Source organism: Heterocephalus glaber, unplaced genomic scaffold (genome assembly GCF_053883595.1).
Source record: "Heterocephalus glaber isolate CG9 unplaced genomic scaffold, H.glaber_assembly_v1.0 deba00000943, whole genome shotgun sequence".
Lineage (NCBI taxonomy): Eukaryota > Metazoa > Chordata > Mammalia > Rodentia > Bathyergidae > Heterocephalus > Heterocephalus glaber.
Window position 1 is genome coordinate 8,769,862 of NW_028258175.1, and position 15,379 is coordinate 8,785,240.

At 43.0% G+C, this 15,379-nt stretch overlaps 1 protein-coding gene and 1 long non-coding RNA gene across 18 annotated transcripts in view; one reads left to right on the forward strand and one right to left on the reverse strand.

Annotated features, from left to right (window-relative positions):
• The window catches only part of Snx29 (sorting nexin 29), a 543,288-nt gene that overhangs the window by 267,460 nt on the left and 260,449 nt on the right, over nucleotides 1–15,379 (forward strand). For 13 of the 17 annotated variants that reach the window (XM_087208901.1, XM_087208905.1, XM_087208906.1 and 10 more), the window contains 2 exons: nucleotides 6,439–6,545; nucleotides 15,220–15,270. In XM_087208901.1, coding sequence (XP_087065027.1) covers nucleotides 6,439–6,545; nucleotides 15,220–15,270 — 158 coding nt within the window. The remainder of the gene's footprint in view (nucleotides 1–6,438; nucleotides 6,546–15,219; nucleotides 15,271–15,379) is intronic. The other 4 variants (XM_087208903.1, XM_013076387.3, XM_087208904.1 and 1 more) reach the window with 1 other exon arrangement.
• Nucleotides 1,058–6,465, reverse strand: LOC147828658 (uncharacterized). Its single transcript, XR_015450402.1, has 2 exons — nucleotides 5,387–6,465; nucleotides 1,058–3,070 (listed from the first exon to the last, which is right to left on the reverse strand). It is a non-coding gene; the product is annotated as an uncharacterized LOC147828658 (long non-coding RNA).

The following is a 15,379-nucleotide window of genomic DNA, read 5'->3' on the forward strand; positions in this document are numbered from 1 at the left end:
GCCCTTCCGACAATAGATAAATGTAGTTTCCTTCCACACCAGGCAGTACTCTGTTGCCAGCTGGATGTCCTGGAATTAATTTTTGAGAATAACCAGAGGTAGCGCACTCTCCACAGATTAAGAGCTTAGTCTCGTAAGACTGCTCCCCACTTCCGATGCCAGCTGCATGTTCCAGGTATGAACTGTGCTACAGACCAGCCAGCTGTAAACGGGTGATTCTCACAACCCTTTCCTTGGGATCAGTCACTTGTTAGAGTGGCTCATGAAATTCAGGAAAGCGCTTTACTTATTGTTACTCTTTAATTGTAAAGCAGACAATTAGGAACAGGCAGCTGGAAGAGATGCATAGTGTGGGGAATGGGGTGTCACTCTTTAGGCGCCTTCAAGCTCTCGGGACATCGCTCTGTTAAGTGTTTATGGAGGCTTCATTAGGTGGGCATAATTGAGTGCATTGTTGCCCATTGGTGATCAACTCATCCTTCAGCCCTGCTGCCCTCCCTTATGTCAGGGAGTGGGGCTAAAGGTTCTAGTCCTCTTATTCCAGGGATGGTTCCCTTGGCAACCAACCCCCATCCTGAGGGTTTCTAGGAACCCCCAGCCACCAGTCATCTCATTAACTTACAAGGAGCTTGGACTCTCACTTTGGCGATTCTAAGGGTTTTAGCTGTGTGTTTGAAAACTTGTTTTAATTGCAAATCACAGCACCACATACCTTGACAGAGCCAAGATCTGGACCTAGGGATGCTGTCTCTTCACTCACACTTGATTACATACAATTCCTCATCTGTTATAAAAAAGAGAGGCCAGGGATGTAGCTCAGCAGTGCAGCGCCTGCCTGGCAAGCACGAGGACCTGAGTTCGATTCCCGGTATGATAAACTAAACTAAAAAAAAATAAAACACTGCTCTATCATATAGTATGTGGTCCTGTCTTTGAGGGACACAGATACATCTGTACTCTGTGGGAAGTATTTTTTGCTTGAATATCAAATACTAAGACATTCTTTGGGTTTTATTTTCGTGGTTTGGATACTATGTGAACGAACTCCTGGCTTGCCTGCCTGCCTGCCTGCCTGCCTGCCTGCCTGCCTGCCTGCCTTCCTTCCTTCCTTCCTTTTTTGGTACTGGGGATCGAACTCGGGACCTTGTGGTTTTGAGGCAGGTGCCGGAACCACTGAGCTAAATCCCTGGCCCACCTCTGGTTTTTTTAGCAGAGTCAACTCTCCATAAAGTGGGCTTATATAATTGAAGAATTAAATTTCAACTTTCTGGGGCTTGGAATTTATAGGATTCTTTTATCAGTTGGCAACCAAAAATGTAAGTTTGTGCTTACATCATGTGAGTGTGTGTGTGTGTGTCTACTGCCTGTAGGGAGGTAGGATTCCTTTCCTTTGCCGATGTAACATGTGGCCTAGGAGGTATGTCACGGGGGCAGCTGGCACCAGAGAGGGAGTGGGCTCCATGGTAAGAAGCGAAGTGGGAGCTAGGAAGAACTGAGGTTTTGAGGTCCGGCAGACTGGGCTTTGTGGTGTCATGTTCATCATTTAGAATGTATTCTGAAAACCCTGTCTTCCCCTTTCTCATATCTAAAATGGAGATGTCACATGATGTTATTTCAAGTGTCAATTGGGTTTGTATAAATTGTCCAAGGGGTGTTGCACTCCTGCGAAGGGGCCTCAGACTATAGGGGCGGGTTGAACCTTCCTTGGACCACTAAGGTAGCCATTTCTTGCCAGACCTACAATCTCTTGCCTGTGTCATGCCACTCTCTTCCCTGGGCTTGGCTCTTCCTGGGAATCTTTAGGCTGAATAAGTATTTCTCATTCGGAGTGGCACCCTTTTCAAAGGTAGGAATTAGCTGAGTAGCAGCTACCATTCTCTAAAAAAAGTTTGTTAGTGTTGCCTCTGAGAGCCTGAGACAGAAGCTCCCAGGAGAGGGGTCTGTATGACACCTGGCCTTGTGAAGCTGAAGCCCAGCAGGAGCCTGGTGACACTATTGACTATCTTCCTGTCTGCATTGCAACTCTAGGACAGGAAAAGATCCACACACTCACCCTTTCCCAAGCTCCCCTTAGCTTTTAAGCCTCTTGGTACTTGCTGGACAAAAGTCTGAGCAGGAAAGTGCAGTCTTTACTTAGTTACTTTGCTGCTTACCCTGTTGGGAAAGGCAGTGCTGTGGGGGAAGGAACCCAGGCCTGGGCTTGATTCTAGACCCGGTGACCTTGAGCAAACCTGATCATTCCATCTTTTGTTTAGAGCCCTCCAGGGACTTCTCTTTTATTCAGAATAGAATACCTTAGTTTACAGATCCTAACTGTCCTCTCTCTAGTCTTATTTCTGTTCATCTCTCCCTCATTCATTATCTTTGGCCACATTTGCCTCCTTACTGTTCCTAGGACACACTGAACTGGTGCCTACTTCAGGGCTCTTGCACATGCTGTTCCCTGGAATACTCTTCCCCAGGGTTCCATGTGACTTGCTCCCCTGCTTTATTCCGGTCGCTGCTCAGATACTACCTTCCTACTGAGGCCTTTGCTTATATCTTACTTAATTAGTATGCTGCTTCCACCATTTTCTCACTTTCGAAGCTTCCTTAGTACTTCTCACACCTGAACATAAAATAGTCACTTTTTTTTTCTTCTGACCACCCTTCCCCCTCACTAGAATGTAAGCTACATACAGTGTTGGTACTTGTTTTTTTTCTTTATGACATCTCTGGATCTCTAGTGTCTAGTTCCCGGCACTTAACGAATCTTCAGTAATGATTTGAATGGATACATGAAAAACTCACCTAAGGTCATCCACTGGGGGCCTTGTCTATTCACATAGCTCTACTGTCTCCCCACCAGCCCCAGGGAGCACCTGGAAGATGGAGTGTGTTACTGTTAGGGAGACTGTTTCTTTTTACTGCAGTAACTGTGGGGACCTACTGTCGTGTTGGGGTCATGAGCACCTTACCCAGGGGGAGCCTTTGTCCTCTGGAACCTTAAAGTATCTCAGGTTCCCCAGCACATGGAACCTGGCTTGCTCTTGCAGGCCTGGGAGCACCTCCTTGTGTCCATTAGAGTATCCTAGGAAAAATATCATCGAGTTTAAAATCACTCTTCATCTGCTTTCACCAACACCTCGCATTGTGCATCTGGGGTCATGCTAAGCTTGTTTAAATTGAAAGCAAAACAGTAACCTTATCATGCTGTTTGCCAGGCTATTCTTGGTGGTATTTGAAATTTTGCTTAAAATAACAGGCAGAAACCCCATGTATTCTCTGGTGCCCACTAGTGAGACCAGCATGGTGTCTGCTTATTTCAGGCTTGTCACAGATGCCCCCAAACAGATGCAGCAGGCTGCAGTGAGGTGGAAAACCGTGTGATATTCTCCAAGTTTGAATAACCTGCTAATTGTGCTAAGTAACACGCAGCTTTTCTAGAACATGGAAAAATAGTTCTGATTTAAAGTAAATGCCTTTGTACCTCCACCAAACACAGTTTCAGTGTCTTAACTATTCAAATTTAACAAGAGGAGGCTTATTGTTTTTGCCCAATCGTTCTTTTCTTCCCATATTGAGTCTGACTTCTATAATTATGCCATCATGGAAATTACAGGAGAAAATTGCTGACTACTCAGTAGATAGGGAAGTAAATAGAGTGTAGATTTTCCAGTGAATAATGTGGATGTTAACTAGGTGGATTGGGTTAACAGGGGAGCCTGTGCTAGACAAATAATGTAGACATGTTCACTTTTGGCATGAGATTAAATGCCCAGAGTAAATCCTGTTTGGGAGCTTTGTGCGATTATTCTTTTGAAATGCTTTGCAAATCCCACAGTGATAGGTAAGCTGAAGCATATTATTTTGATTTTTCTGAGAACCCATTGAAAATGGATATGAGTAAATTTTGGTTACTACATTGTGTCGGTTACCTTTCCATTACTGACATAAAAATACCTGACTTTCCTAACTTAAAGGAGGAAGGATTTATTTTGCCTCATGATTTCAGAGGTTCCAGTCCATGGTTGGCCGGCTCCAAGGCAGAAGTGTTATGAGTAAAGGGTGTGGCGGAGCAAATCTGTTAACCTCATGGTGGCTGAAGCACAGATCACAGGAAGAGCTAACGGGGGGAAGGTGGCAGGGACCAGGTGTGTTCCCCAAGGTCATGCTCTCACCACCCACCCAGACATACCAAGAAATGAGCTTTACTGATCTTCTAGGTGTCTCTCATGCCTGACAATCAAGATTGTTAATCAAGATTGACATGCATTAAATACATACAACACAGCCATAAGTTAAATTTTTGCTTTTGACCTATCTTTGTATTTGGCCTTTTAAAAAATGCAATTTAATTTTCTTACCCAAAGTGGAAATACCCAACCATGTAGATGAAAATTTCTGTCTTGTTGAATGTCAGCAGCTGTATTTTTTTTATTTGGTCTTTCACTAGGGCAAAATGTAAAGTACTGGACACTGTAAAAGTAATTCAAAATATGGAGTGAAATTGTTAATGATTAATTTTTGGGTCTAATACTGCATTGCTAATCAATATTTTAAAGCATTATGTTTTTGAATTCAGAGGAAGCTATTATGAACCCAAACAGAGAGGTATATTTTTCTCCTGGGCTATTAAATTGCCATTCTTTTAATTTTGAAACTGATATAGCACGCTGAGGAAAGATACAACATAAAAAAGTTTTAGTTTGATCAGTCACAAATGTTTTTGTTTATTGTTTAGATTTGACCTTCAGCGTTCAATCACAATTCTCTTCAAATTAACTGGTTTGTTGGGTGATGTGTTAAGAATGTAGAATGGTTTATAACCTATTATTTTTAGCTCTCAGATGACTTGTTATTCAGACTTTTTTTGTATTGCCTTCTCTGAATACTCAAATGTTCGCTTATTCCCAAGGCTAAGGAAGTCGTCTTGACTGGAAAATAGAGCAGATGTTGTGCTGGTACAAACTTGCCCGGTGGGATGAATGACTTCTCTGCCTGCCACATGTTCACCTTTGGCAGCGGTGGGTGGGCGAGAGGTGTCTATCCTCGTGAACTGCTCCCTCCCTATGTTAATATGAACCCTTAAGCCGTAGAGGCACACTAGGCAGGTCTGCTGCTCTGTTTTCTTTTTCTGTCTGTGATGGACACTTTCATATCAGCTACCTGCTGATTCTTAGCTTCTATAATTTTGTTGTTTTGTTTTCTCTACAATTCTTTTTCCTAAAGGGGAATTAAAAAGTAAAATGCTATTTTAATGGGATTTTGAGAGGATGTGAATGTAAATTAATGTGTTCCATCTAGCATCTTTCAGTAGAAGTCCTTTGCATTTTTTCCTTAAATAACTATGTCAGGTTGCAGATTGTTGCTGATCATTCCCTTCAGGGGCTGGGACAGTACTCACCTCTGGGTGGAAACAGTTTAGCAAAGCACGGATCACATTCAGGATCTTCAGTGGTGGCTTGATGGAGGCTTTAGTCACCAGGTTGCTGGGTGCTGTGTAGCGGGTCCCATCAGGCCTGGTGTTTCAACTTGCTCAGCCTTCCTCACTTCGCCTTCTCCCTGGAGGTCACTCCCTGCCACTGGGGTAGCCTTACATCCTTGTTTTCCCTCGTTATCTCCTTTCTGTGGTTGACAGAGGCATCCAGCAGTTTCATCACTCAAAACACACAGGAAATGTAGGCTGCATAGTTGATACTTGTTTTGAAACTGGAGGCTAATTTATATTCTTAAAACATACCACTGGGCCTTTTTCTTACCCACTGGTGGGACTCTTTCCTGCTCTGGTTCTCCTGCTTTTCTTGAACTGTCTGACTTGTCTCTAGTTTTTCTTCGTTTGCTCTTCTGGATGGAGCAGGTGCACGTGAACATAAACCTCGAAGTGGAAAGGAGTGCCTGCTTGCCTGCTTGCTCTCTGACCAGGGATCGGTTTTCCTCTTATCTAGCATGGGCTTGTGTTGACCTTGTGTGTTAGTTTTGGAGTTTTTCCAGAGGCTCCTTGCTGTCTTTCTAAGGAGGGTTTACAGAGTCCAGTTCTTGGTTCCACATATAACTGGACCTCATCACTGCTCCACTCCAGGGTGCTGGCAGGCACTAGCTTGTGGTGTCACTTGTTTTGTTGGAGAAAAAGAAAATTGGCCAATATAAAAGATGCAAGTGTAGGCTTCTGCATTGGAGAAATATTACTTATTTTCCTGAAATGGAGAAAAGTGCTGAGATTAACCCTGACTCTACCTGACAGTTCTTACTGTTTTAAAATGCAGTTTTTCATTCACTTTAATGAATTTATTGTATAAGAATGTTACCATGTTGAATCAATTAGTATTTGGTTTTTGTTTTTTTTGGTTCATATGAAGAACTTCCTTTCTGGAGGAGCCATTTAGGAAGAAAGTTTTTTTTTTTTCCTTCTTTTTTAATTTGTAAGGGTACTTATGGAATGTCTCTCTTTTCCTAAAGTTGTGCCAAATCTTTGGAATGTTGATGGAGAAGTCACTGTCCCTGAACAGAAGCCGGGAGAAATTGCTGAAGAGCTAGCAAGCTCCTATGAAAGGAAGCTCATCGAGGTAAGGACTGGTTGGGAGTATGCGCGTCTTTGTTCCTGCTGTTAGCTGCTCTGGAGACTTTCAGGAAAAGGTCCAGCCTGGTAAAACAGGGTTGTTAGCAAAGCAACTGACCAATGCCATACCCTGTCATCTCTGGAACAACAGCAACAGCAACACCCGAAACAGATAAAAACCAGTGTATTGGATAAAAAAGTAGAAGTTGATTATTTTTACAATATAACTTAATTAGAAATATCTGGAACTTATGTTTCAAAACTAGAAGCGAATTGATTTTGCACACATATCTGTATCTTAGTTTAAGTGTGTATTCCCTGACAAAGATAGCATTAAAGAATTCTAGAAAAATATCCCCCCATCTATTTCAGTCATATATTTAAGGAAGAATGCACATAAAAAGTAGGGTTTATTTAGGATTTAAAGGGTGGTTTAGGCTGGGGATTTAGCTCAGTGGTGCCGCTGCCTGCCTCGAAAGCTCAAGGTCCTGAGTTCGATCCCCAGTACCAAAAAAAAGAAAAGAAAAAAAGATGGTTTTATGTTAGGAAATTCATCCATATGTCATCTCATTAATAGATTAAAAGAAGAGATACTATCTTCATAAAAAGTCATTTGATATGTTCCTTGATATCTGATAAAATATTCTTGATATATGAGGACTCAGAGTACTTTGACATGATAAAAGATTTTATTAGAAATCATTAATTATTACTATATTTAGTGGTAAACTTGGAGGCCTAGCTTTTTACTGGTTGTGTGTGTATGTTGTGATGGTTGCTTGATGGTAGTGTTATATGTAGCATATAAATATATATACACACACATCCACATAGAAATCTACAAGTATACTTCCAGTACTTTCCAAATTTTACTTTTTATAACTAGGAAAACCCTGCTAATTGTTATGGAGACATGCCTGAAATAGACTTGGGCTGCAGAAGCAGGGCATTGGAAAAGGAACCCGGAAGCTTATTTCTGATTCAGGCCACCATTCTTAGAGTGTGTATTGTTTTTGTATTAGGGAGCTTTCTATTTCTATGAAAAGATACCTGAGAAAATCAACCTAAAGGAAAATAGGGTTATTTTAGCTCATTATTTCAGAGGTTTCAGTCCATGGTTTGCTGGCTCCATTGTTTGTGAGCCCATGGGGAGGCAGTATAGTACATCATGGGGAACAGGGCATAGAGGAGCAGTCAGGAAACAGATTGGAAGGGGTCAGGGATAAGATATAGTCTCCTAGGCTACACCCTCAAGGACCAACTTCTACAGACTAGCCCCAACCTGCTACAGTTTCTGCCACCACCTCGTGGTCCCTACAGCTATGAATTCATCAATGGATTAACCCACTACTGAGGTTAGAGCCCTCATGAGCCAGTCACTTTTGAACACTACTGCTCTTCAGACCACACCTTCAACATATGAGTCTTTGGGGAGCATTTCATATCCAAACTGTAACAGTCTGGTTCCTGAATTAACTCTAAGGAAGGGAGATATCATGGGAAGCAAATTGATCTAACTCAGGTGAATTCAAGGGAAGACAAGCTTTGGCCTTTGCTACAACAGGATGGTGAGGAAGAGCCAGAACTGGGTTGGGAAGTCTTAAGGACTGAGGAAATTGTCTTGTCTACATGGGCTCTGCCTCCCACGGTGTTAGTGATAGCTCATGACTGCCGGAGTACCAGGTCATCAGTTTATACCCAGGAAGCCCAGGTGGAGTGGGAAGCTGGGCCCTTAGCCTTGTGACAACTTGTATGTTTTTCTCACCCACTGGATACCGAATCCCTGGAAGGCAGAGATCATGTCCTTTCCATGTCTATATTTTCGGGAGCTATTTATTGGCAAGTGATAAAATCACCCCCTGGATGAATATATGTTTAAGTATGAACATATTTTGTAAGTATAGGGGTGTCTTAGCTTATTGAATGAATGAAGAGCTGATGAATCAGGGAAGGTAAAAGGGTTATCACATTGAAAGTGGGTGGGAAGACTCTGTTTGTTGGGAGACCAGGGGAAGAGGTACAGTGAGAAGGCCTTGGCTTATGGGTGCCCATAAGAGAAAGCAACCCTTCTTCAGAGCCCGCTGGGCACTAGCACTGGGCTTGGAGCAGGGATCTCCCCATAGAAACGGGGTGCACAGGTGCAAGGCTGATGCCTGCTTTGAGAAGACAGCCACTGGCTATTAGACCTGCTGAACAGGCACCATTAGCTCATCGGGTGGCTGATTGTTGGTTCATTCAGTGTTTAGTGGACATGGGGAAGACAAAGGACAAAGCCCTGTGGAGGGAGATCGTAGGCAGGTTAGAGGAACAGAAGGAAGTGCATGGGTTTGGAACAGAATGGATGAGGGGAAAGAGGTGGTGCTGTGGACGGAGAGGTAGATGGGTCAGACAGTAGTGCCTTGGAGGTTGTGTAGTGGTCATGTCATCACCTGATTTACCACGTGAAAGTCTTGTCATCTCTCTTGGTTGATTTCTGCTGGATATGGGGAATAAGGGTATGGATAAGTTACACAGGAAGTTCATTATCAGATCCCCTTGCCTTGGTGTCCTCTTTTTTAAATTTAATTTAATTTATTTTTTTGGTACTGGGGATTGAACTCGGGACCTTGAGCTTTCAAGGCAGGCACCAGAACCACTAAGCTAAATCCCCAGCCCTGCCTTGGTGTTCTCTTAACCATGAGGGAGTTAAAAGTTAAGCTGCCAAATGAGGAAGCTAGTGGCTCAGGGGTAAATGATTTCCCTTGCCAGCCTTAAGCTTCCTTTTCTTCCTTCTGTAATTCTCTTAGCTGGGAGCAGCTCAGTTGCCAGCTCTCATCAGGAAGCTGAAAGCAATGTGAGAGTAAAGCCGAGATGTCCTCAAATGGTGTGTACTACCCTAGATTGATTTTCATTCTTTGGTTGCAAAGTGAGGCTGTCACTGTTCTGTCATCTATGAATAGATTAGCATTTCATTACACCAAGACATTTGCTGAACCCTTTGTTTTTGCATGAATCAAGTCCCTGCAATGTTCTTTGTGATACTCCTCTGTCATTTTGTTAATGGGTTGATTTTTACCCATAGTAATAAACACTTGTGGGAATAGAGTAATGAAGGAGTATGAGGAAAAAGCTGAGGCATTTTCTTTCCATTTGAAAAGGGTAAAAGAAGAAGAGACATTTTATTTTGAATGATATGGCTGTTTGGAATATCCCAAGCATTGTGACTCATCTGAATATAAAGGGAATTTATGAACAAGCTTCCTCTGGCTGTCTGTCTTTGGAAGAATAAAAACCACCTTCCTCATCTGCACATATGCACAACACATTTGTCCTCAATGGCCTACAATCTAGTGTCTGGACAGCTCAGAACCTGAACTCAGGACCATTCTGTCGTTTGTTAATAGTGGGTGAGCTTTAAGTGCTAGAGAGTAGAGGTAGAAAGGTTGTTTTGGGGCTGGAGATGTGGCTCTGTGGTGGAGCCCATCATGTGTGAAGCTCTGTGCTCTATCCCCAGCACCAAAAAAAGGAAAAAGAAATTCGGTTGGATGAAATTTAATCTTGGGTGGGGAAAAGCACTATTAACATGGAAGTCACTATAATCCTAGCAGTGTGAAGTGTTACAGTTAGTTCTAGGCATTGTGCTGAAGCTTTATGTCAATGAACTCCTGAGACCCACAGAAGAATCGCTCAAGGAAGACGCCATTGCTCTCTCTAGCTCACAGATACAGCTTTGAGAGATTTAATAACTTTCTTACGATTTCTCAGCTGTTAAGATGCAGAGTGAGATTTGAATCACTTGGGCAGTTAAGCACCAGATCACAGGCCTGTAACCCTTGTCTTGTGCTCTGGAAGGAAAACAAAACAAAATAAAAACAACAAAACCCAAAAGTTAATAGAAGAGACTGTCACTAGTAATGTTTGAGACTGAATGAGAGGGCTCGGGGAGGAAAACCAGCAGCATATGGTAGAGCCTGTGGCAGCATCAGCATTTGAGAGGAGACATTGCACTCCCTTTGCTCCTAGAGAAGGAGGGAAGAGCATGTCTCATTTGTGCCTGGAGCGCCTGATTCTGAGGGACTTGGGAGAACCAAGTGGCAGGCAGCCCCTTGAGGGTGGTGCTCACATGGCCTTTTCGGCTGTGTCTTCACTGCCTCCCATGGTGACAGCATATAGTAAGAGCTCTATAAACACTGTATTGTTGAATGGACTTAGTTGTTTAGTGAAATGCTTGTAGGATGCCAAAGTGTGAGTTCTGGAACTCCAGATTGGGAGCATGCTCAACAGGCCACCACAGCTACATCCTAAATATAACTCAGAGCTTCGTGGTGGAAAGAATGAGATTTTTTTTTTTTGTACCAGGGATCGAACTCAGGACCTTACACTTGCAAGGCAAGTGCAGTTCCACTGAGCTAAATCCCTGGCGGAATTAGATATTTAATAGGAGGAAACATGGGTTTGGTAGAGTGGTTGAGCTTCTTTCTGGCACCCAGTTTTCAGAGGAAGCAGAAGTCACTGAGCAAATTCTCTGGCATCTTCTCAGTATCTAGCCTTTAGCTTCTTTTTTCCTCCTCCAGTGGCTTCCTCTCCCCTATGAACGGTAGAGTTGATTATTGTAGGGATGAGCTAGAAAGATGTGAGGCTGGGCAGATATGTTCCTTATGTGGCCTTTACTTGCCCAGATTGAGTTTTCCTTCTTTCTTGATTGCAGAGTGACTTTTGTGGCGTAGTCATTGCTCCTTTTCTGTGGATAGCACTCGTTCTTAATTACCTCAAGATGCTGAGATGAATGAGGCAGTGCCTATGGTAAGGAGCTAGCTAGTCCTGGGTAAGGCAGACACGTGTGATCCTGAGTGAGGCAGGCATGGCCATGTATTGTCAGGAGGCAGATTGAAGGGCCAAGGTAGAAGTAAGCCACAGGGCCTGGAGCCAAGTCTCCATGCAGTTCTGCAGAAGTTAGCACCTAGCCATTGCTTTAGATAATTCTCCTCACTCTTTGGGACTATTGTGATGACTTTCAGAATTTCTTTTGTAAACTCCATCTTTCTTGAAGATCCAAGACATCAGAAGAGGTAGATTTGTTCTCACCATGGATTTTGAAGGTAAGATACTGGCCAGATCCAAGGTAGATCTAAGACTCTTCTTTTAAATAAATTTCTTTAGTTTAGACTCATCTCCAGAGATTTTTCCATTCTGTTGCAGCAGTTGGCTTCAAGAAAAATGTGAAATGTTGGTAGCATTTGGACTTTGATTCTGCGTCTCTTTGGCACTGCCTCTGCAGCTTCATGACTTGGAGGACACGTGGTGTCATATTTTAGACTGACTTCAGGGTTGCCACTTTCCGCCACGTGCCCTGGACAGGCCACTCAGTCTCCCTCAGCTCAGTTTCTCCATTGGTGGAATGCATCTAGTAAAACCTACTAGAGGTTTACTTTAGGGACTTAGCACAGGGTACCCAGCTCAGAGCTTGGAGCAGGTAGGTGTCATCATGCCTCCTTTTCTCCCCTCATTTTGATTTCCCACCACTGCCTGCTGTCTTGGTGGAACAGTAAATCCAAGCACTCTGCCTTCTCGCTTGCTCATGGATAGGGATTTGACCTGAGCTGGGGCAGTGGGGCTCTAATTCCTGAGTTGTGCAGGAAAGCAACGATGTTTGGAAGGCCGTTTGTTCAACAGCAAGTAGCAATAAACACTGATTCCAGAGGCCAGTTACAGTTAGTCTCATAAGACTCTTCCGTTGTTTCGGAGCTTCCAGAGCTGTCAAGGTTCAGTTCCTTCTCTGAGCCAGATTCCTCTATTCCTAACTGTTTATAGTAAATTCTATTTTAGCTTAGTTTGGAATCTGTTTCTCTTCCTTACAACCCAACTACCCCAATTTATAAGAAGCTTTTTATACATAAAAGATCAATGGATGTTATTTCTCGTCATTTCCTCTTCCATTCATTGCCTACCAGAGTTGAGCCCCTTTATGCTGCCACTGACTGCCCCGAGCCTTGCTTTCCAGCCCATACCGCAGCTGTTGGCTCCTCCTGTGTGCTTTGTACCCAGAACTGCCAGTTCACCCTTTGCAAACAGCTTTTCTTCCTTCCATATGGCTGCACTCAGCTAGCTGTTGACTGATTTTTCAAATTATAGGATACTTATCATTTACTGTATAAGGGTAGTTAGTCCCTGAATTTTTGCTCATGGGTGAAATAAATGGTATATTAATGACACTTATTCGCATTATAATGGCAGAGTTACTATTAATAGAAAAGTAAGCTTAAGTATCAAGCTGATAAAAAACACATTCATAATCACACACTGTAGATTACTGTGGATGTGATGATAATTTTAATAAAATTCAGAAGTTCCAGAAGCAGCTGGAACCCTGGGCACAGTGGCACCACCAATACTCGCTTCCCAAATTGGCACCCAGGGGCTCTGCCCCTTTTGATGTATCTGGGAGTGATTTTTATACAAGAAAAATGTGGGCTTTTAAATAAAATACTGGAATCCATGTAAGGATTTGAGAGGAAGAACTCTGAGCTAAAATCTACAGTAAACTGACGCTCAAAGTGAAGAGCATGATGTAAAGTGCTGGTTTGTTTTTAAAACCATATGATGCTTAGTGGATTGAGACCAGGCTGTCACTTCACGTAAAAGGGAAACCGAGTGTTTAATGCTTGATTGTGTATGAGTGAAAAGTGGTAAAGAGTTCACTTTTATCAGGATAGTTGTATTTCTCCCTAGTGTGAATGATTAACAGGGACACACCTTTTAGGAATTCTTAAAACCTTTTCCATATGGAAAAGTTGAAATATATACGAAAATAGAATAGTATAATGCTCCTCTGTGTCCTGTCACCCAGCTCCAGCTGTTAGAAACCCTTGGCCAGTTTTCATCTTTAGTCTGTCCAACTTCCTAGCCTCGCACAGGGTTTTGAAGAATTCTATAACAGATTCTATTCCCAGATTCTATATCATTAATTCCCAAGTACTTCAGAATCTATCTTTTAAAAAATAGCTTTTGAAAGTAGAGAAAAGAACAATCCCAGTAACAGCGGCACACCTTAAAAAGTCTCATAACAGAGCCCTGTGCTAGACCCGGTAAATCTCAGATTGGACTGCCAGGGAGAGGGACTTTGAACAGAGGACATTCTGGGATGGGGACCCTTGCAATGTTCCCCTTCCCCAGCTTGCTAAGGAAGGAACCTTAGCATCTAAATCACACAGGATGGGTGTGGCCTGGGCCTTTCTGCCAGTTGGATCTGCCCCTTGCTTTGTTGGTTCCATTAACTCCAGTTAATGACACACAGAGCCGTGTCCGCAGCTCAACTGCACTGGCCCTTGGAAACTGAGGCATTGGAGACAAGGAAAGGTGGCCACGGCCTGCAGGGTTTTGTCAGAGTATGTGTTTCCAGTTTATGAATGACTAAGTCCCTGATGAGGAAGGGTCTCTCAAGGCAGAAGAGACAGCTGTGTCATACAGGTGGTGGTCCCATCAGTGTTTTATTAAAATGTTTTTAGGTCTTTTGGTTTTAGATCACTACTTCAGTAGTTTTATAGATGAACCCAAAATGTTTTTATGTAAAACTTGACAGAAGAGTATTCCCAGCCTCCTGTACCCATCACCTGACTTAACAGTTATTAGCCCAGGGCCAGTCTTGCTTCGTCCATATACCCTCATATTTCCTTAGCGTCAAATAGTGTTTTGAAGGAAATCTTGAGTATTTTGAAATACACTGCTAATAAAGCATAAACGTTCTTTAAGAAAAGAAAAAAACCCTATAATGTCACTATAATACTTAAAAGTTAACAATAATTTCTTAATATCAAATATCTGCTGAATGTTTAACTTTCCAGTTCAAATATTTGAATAAGAGCCCATTAAGGATTACCTGTTGCAGTTGGTTGATAGATCCCTTAAGTCTCTCTTAGTCTGCAGATTTCCCTATCCATCTCTTCCCTCCGCTCCTCCTCCTCTTCATTTGTAAGTAATTTATTAGTTGAGGAAACTAGGCCATTAATCCTGGAGAATTGCCTCCCTCAGTACTTTCTGAGGGCCTGTCATGTGCTTGGTACCCTGTAACCTGTCAGGCTTTTGGTGACATTTAATGAAAGCAACTACCAATATTGATGATAGTGATGGTAATAGCAGTTAGCATAAATTGAAGGGTCATTGTATTTGTAAACATTAATAAACATTTAAATAGTGTAAACATTAATTGCATCCCATGGATTGTCCAATGATTGCTGCTGCTTTACAGGTGAAGAAACGGAGGCTTGGAGGTTGTTAGTCACGTGTCCATGGCTGTGGGCCACGACCTCAGATTTGGTGCTCTTTCCACTACCCTGGGTGGCTTTTTTTGTTCCTGGCTAGAAACAGGAATTGGGCCTTCCTTGTCACTGAGCTTTAACTTTTAACTCAAAGGGGAGCCAGGATGATGAAAATAGTGCTAAGATAAGTACACCACCTATTAGCTTGTCAAGCCCAAGGGAATGATTGAAGGGATGAAGAGGAAGAATGGAGACAAATTGTAGCTGGCAGACTCAATTCACTGCTGTAAACAAGCCTGGGCATTTGCTCAGCTATCAGGCCCACACTGATGCCTCTGGTGCTCGTCAGCTGGTTCCAGCCTGCTGCTGTGTGCTGAGGTGACTGGGCGGTGTGGCTCACTTTTGGCAGTGCCTCTTCTCATTGGCTCTTCCTTCTTTTCTCATCAGCCCCGTCCTTCCTGTCACCCATGGTGTTTGGCCGGGCACGCTTGGCTGCGGGTGAGTTTGCCTGTCTGCAGGCATGTCCCCGTGCCCAGAGCTTCCGTGCTCACCTGTCCTTTGGTTTCTTTTTTCTGACAGAGCTCTGGCATGCTGCTTCTCCTGTCAC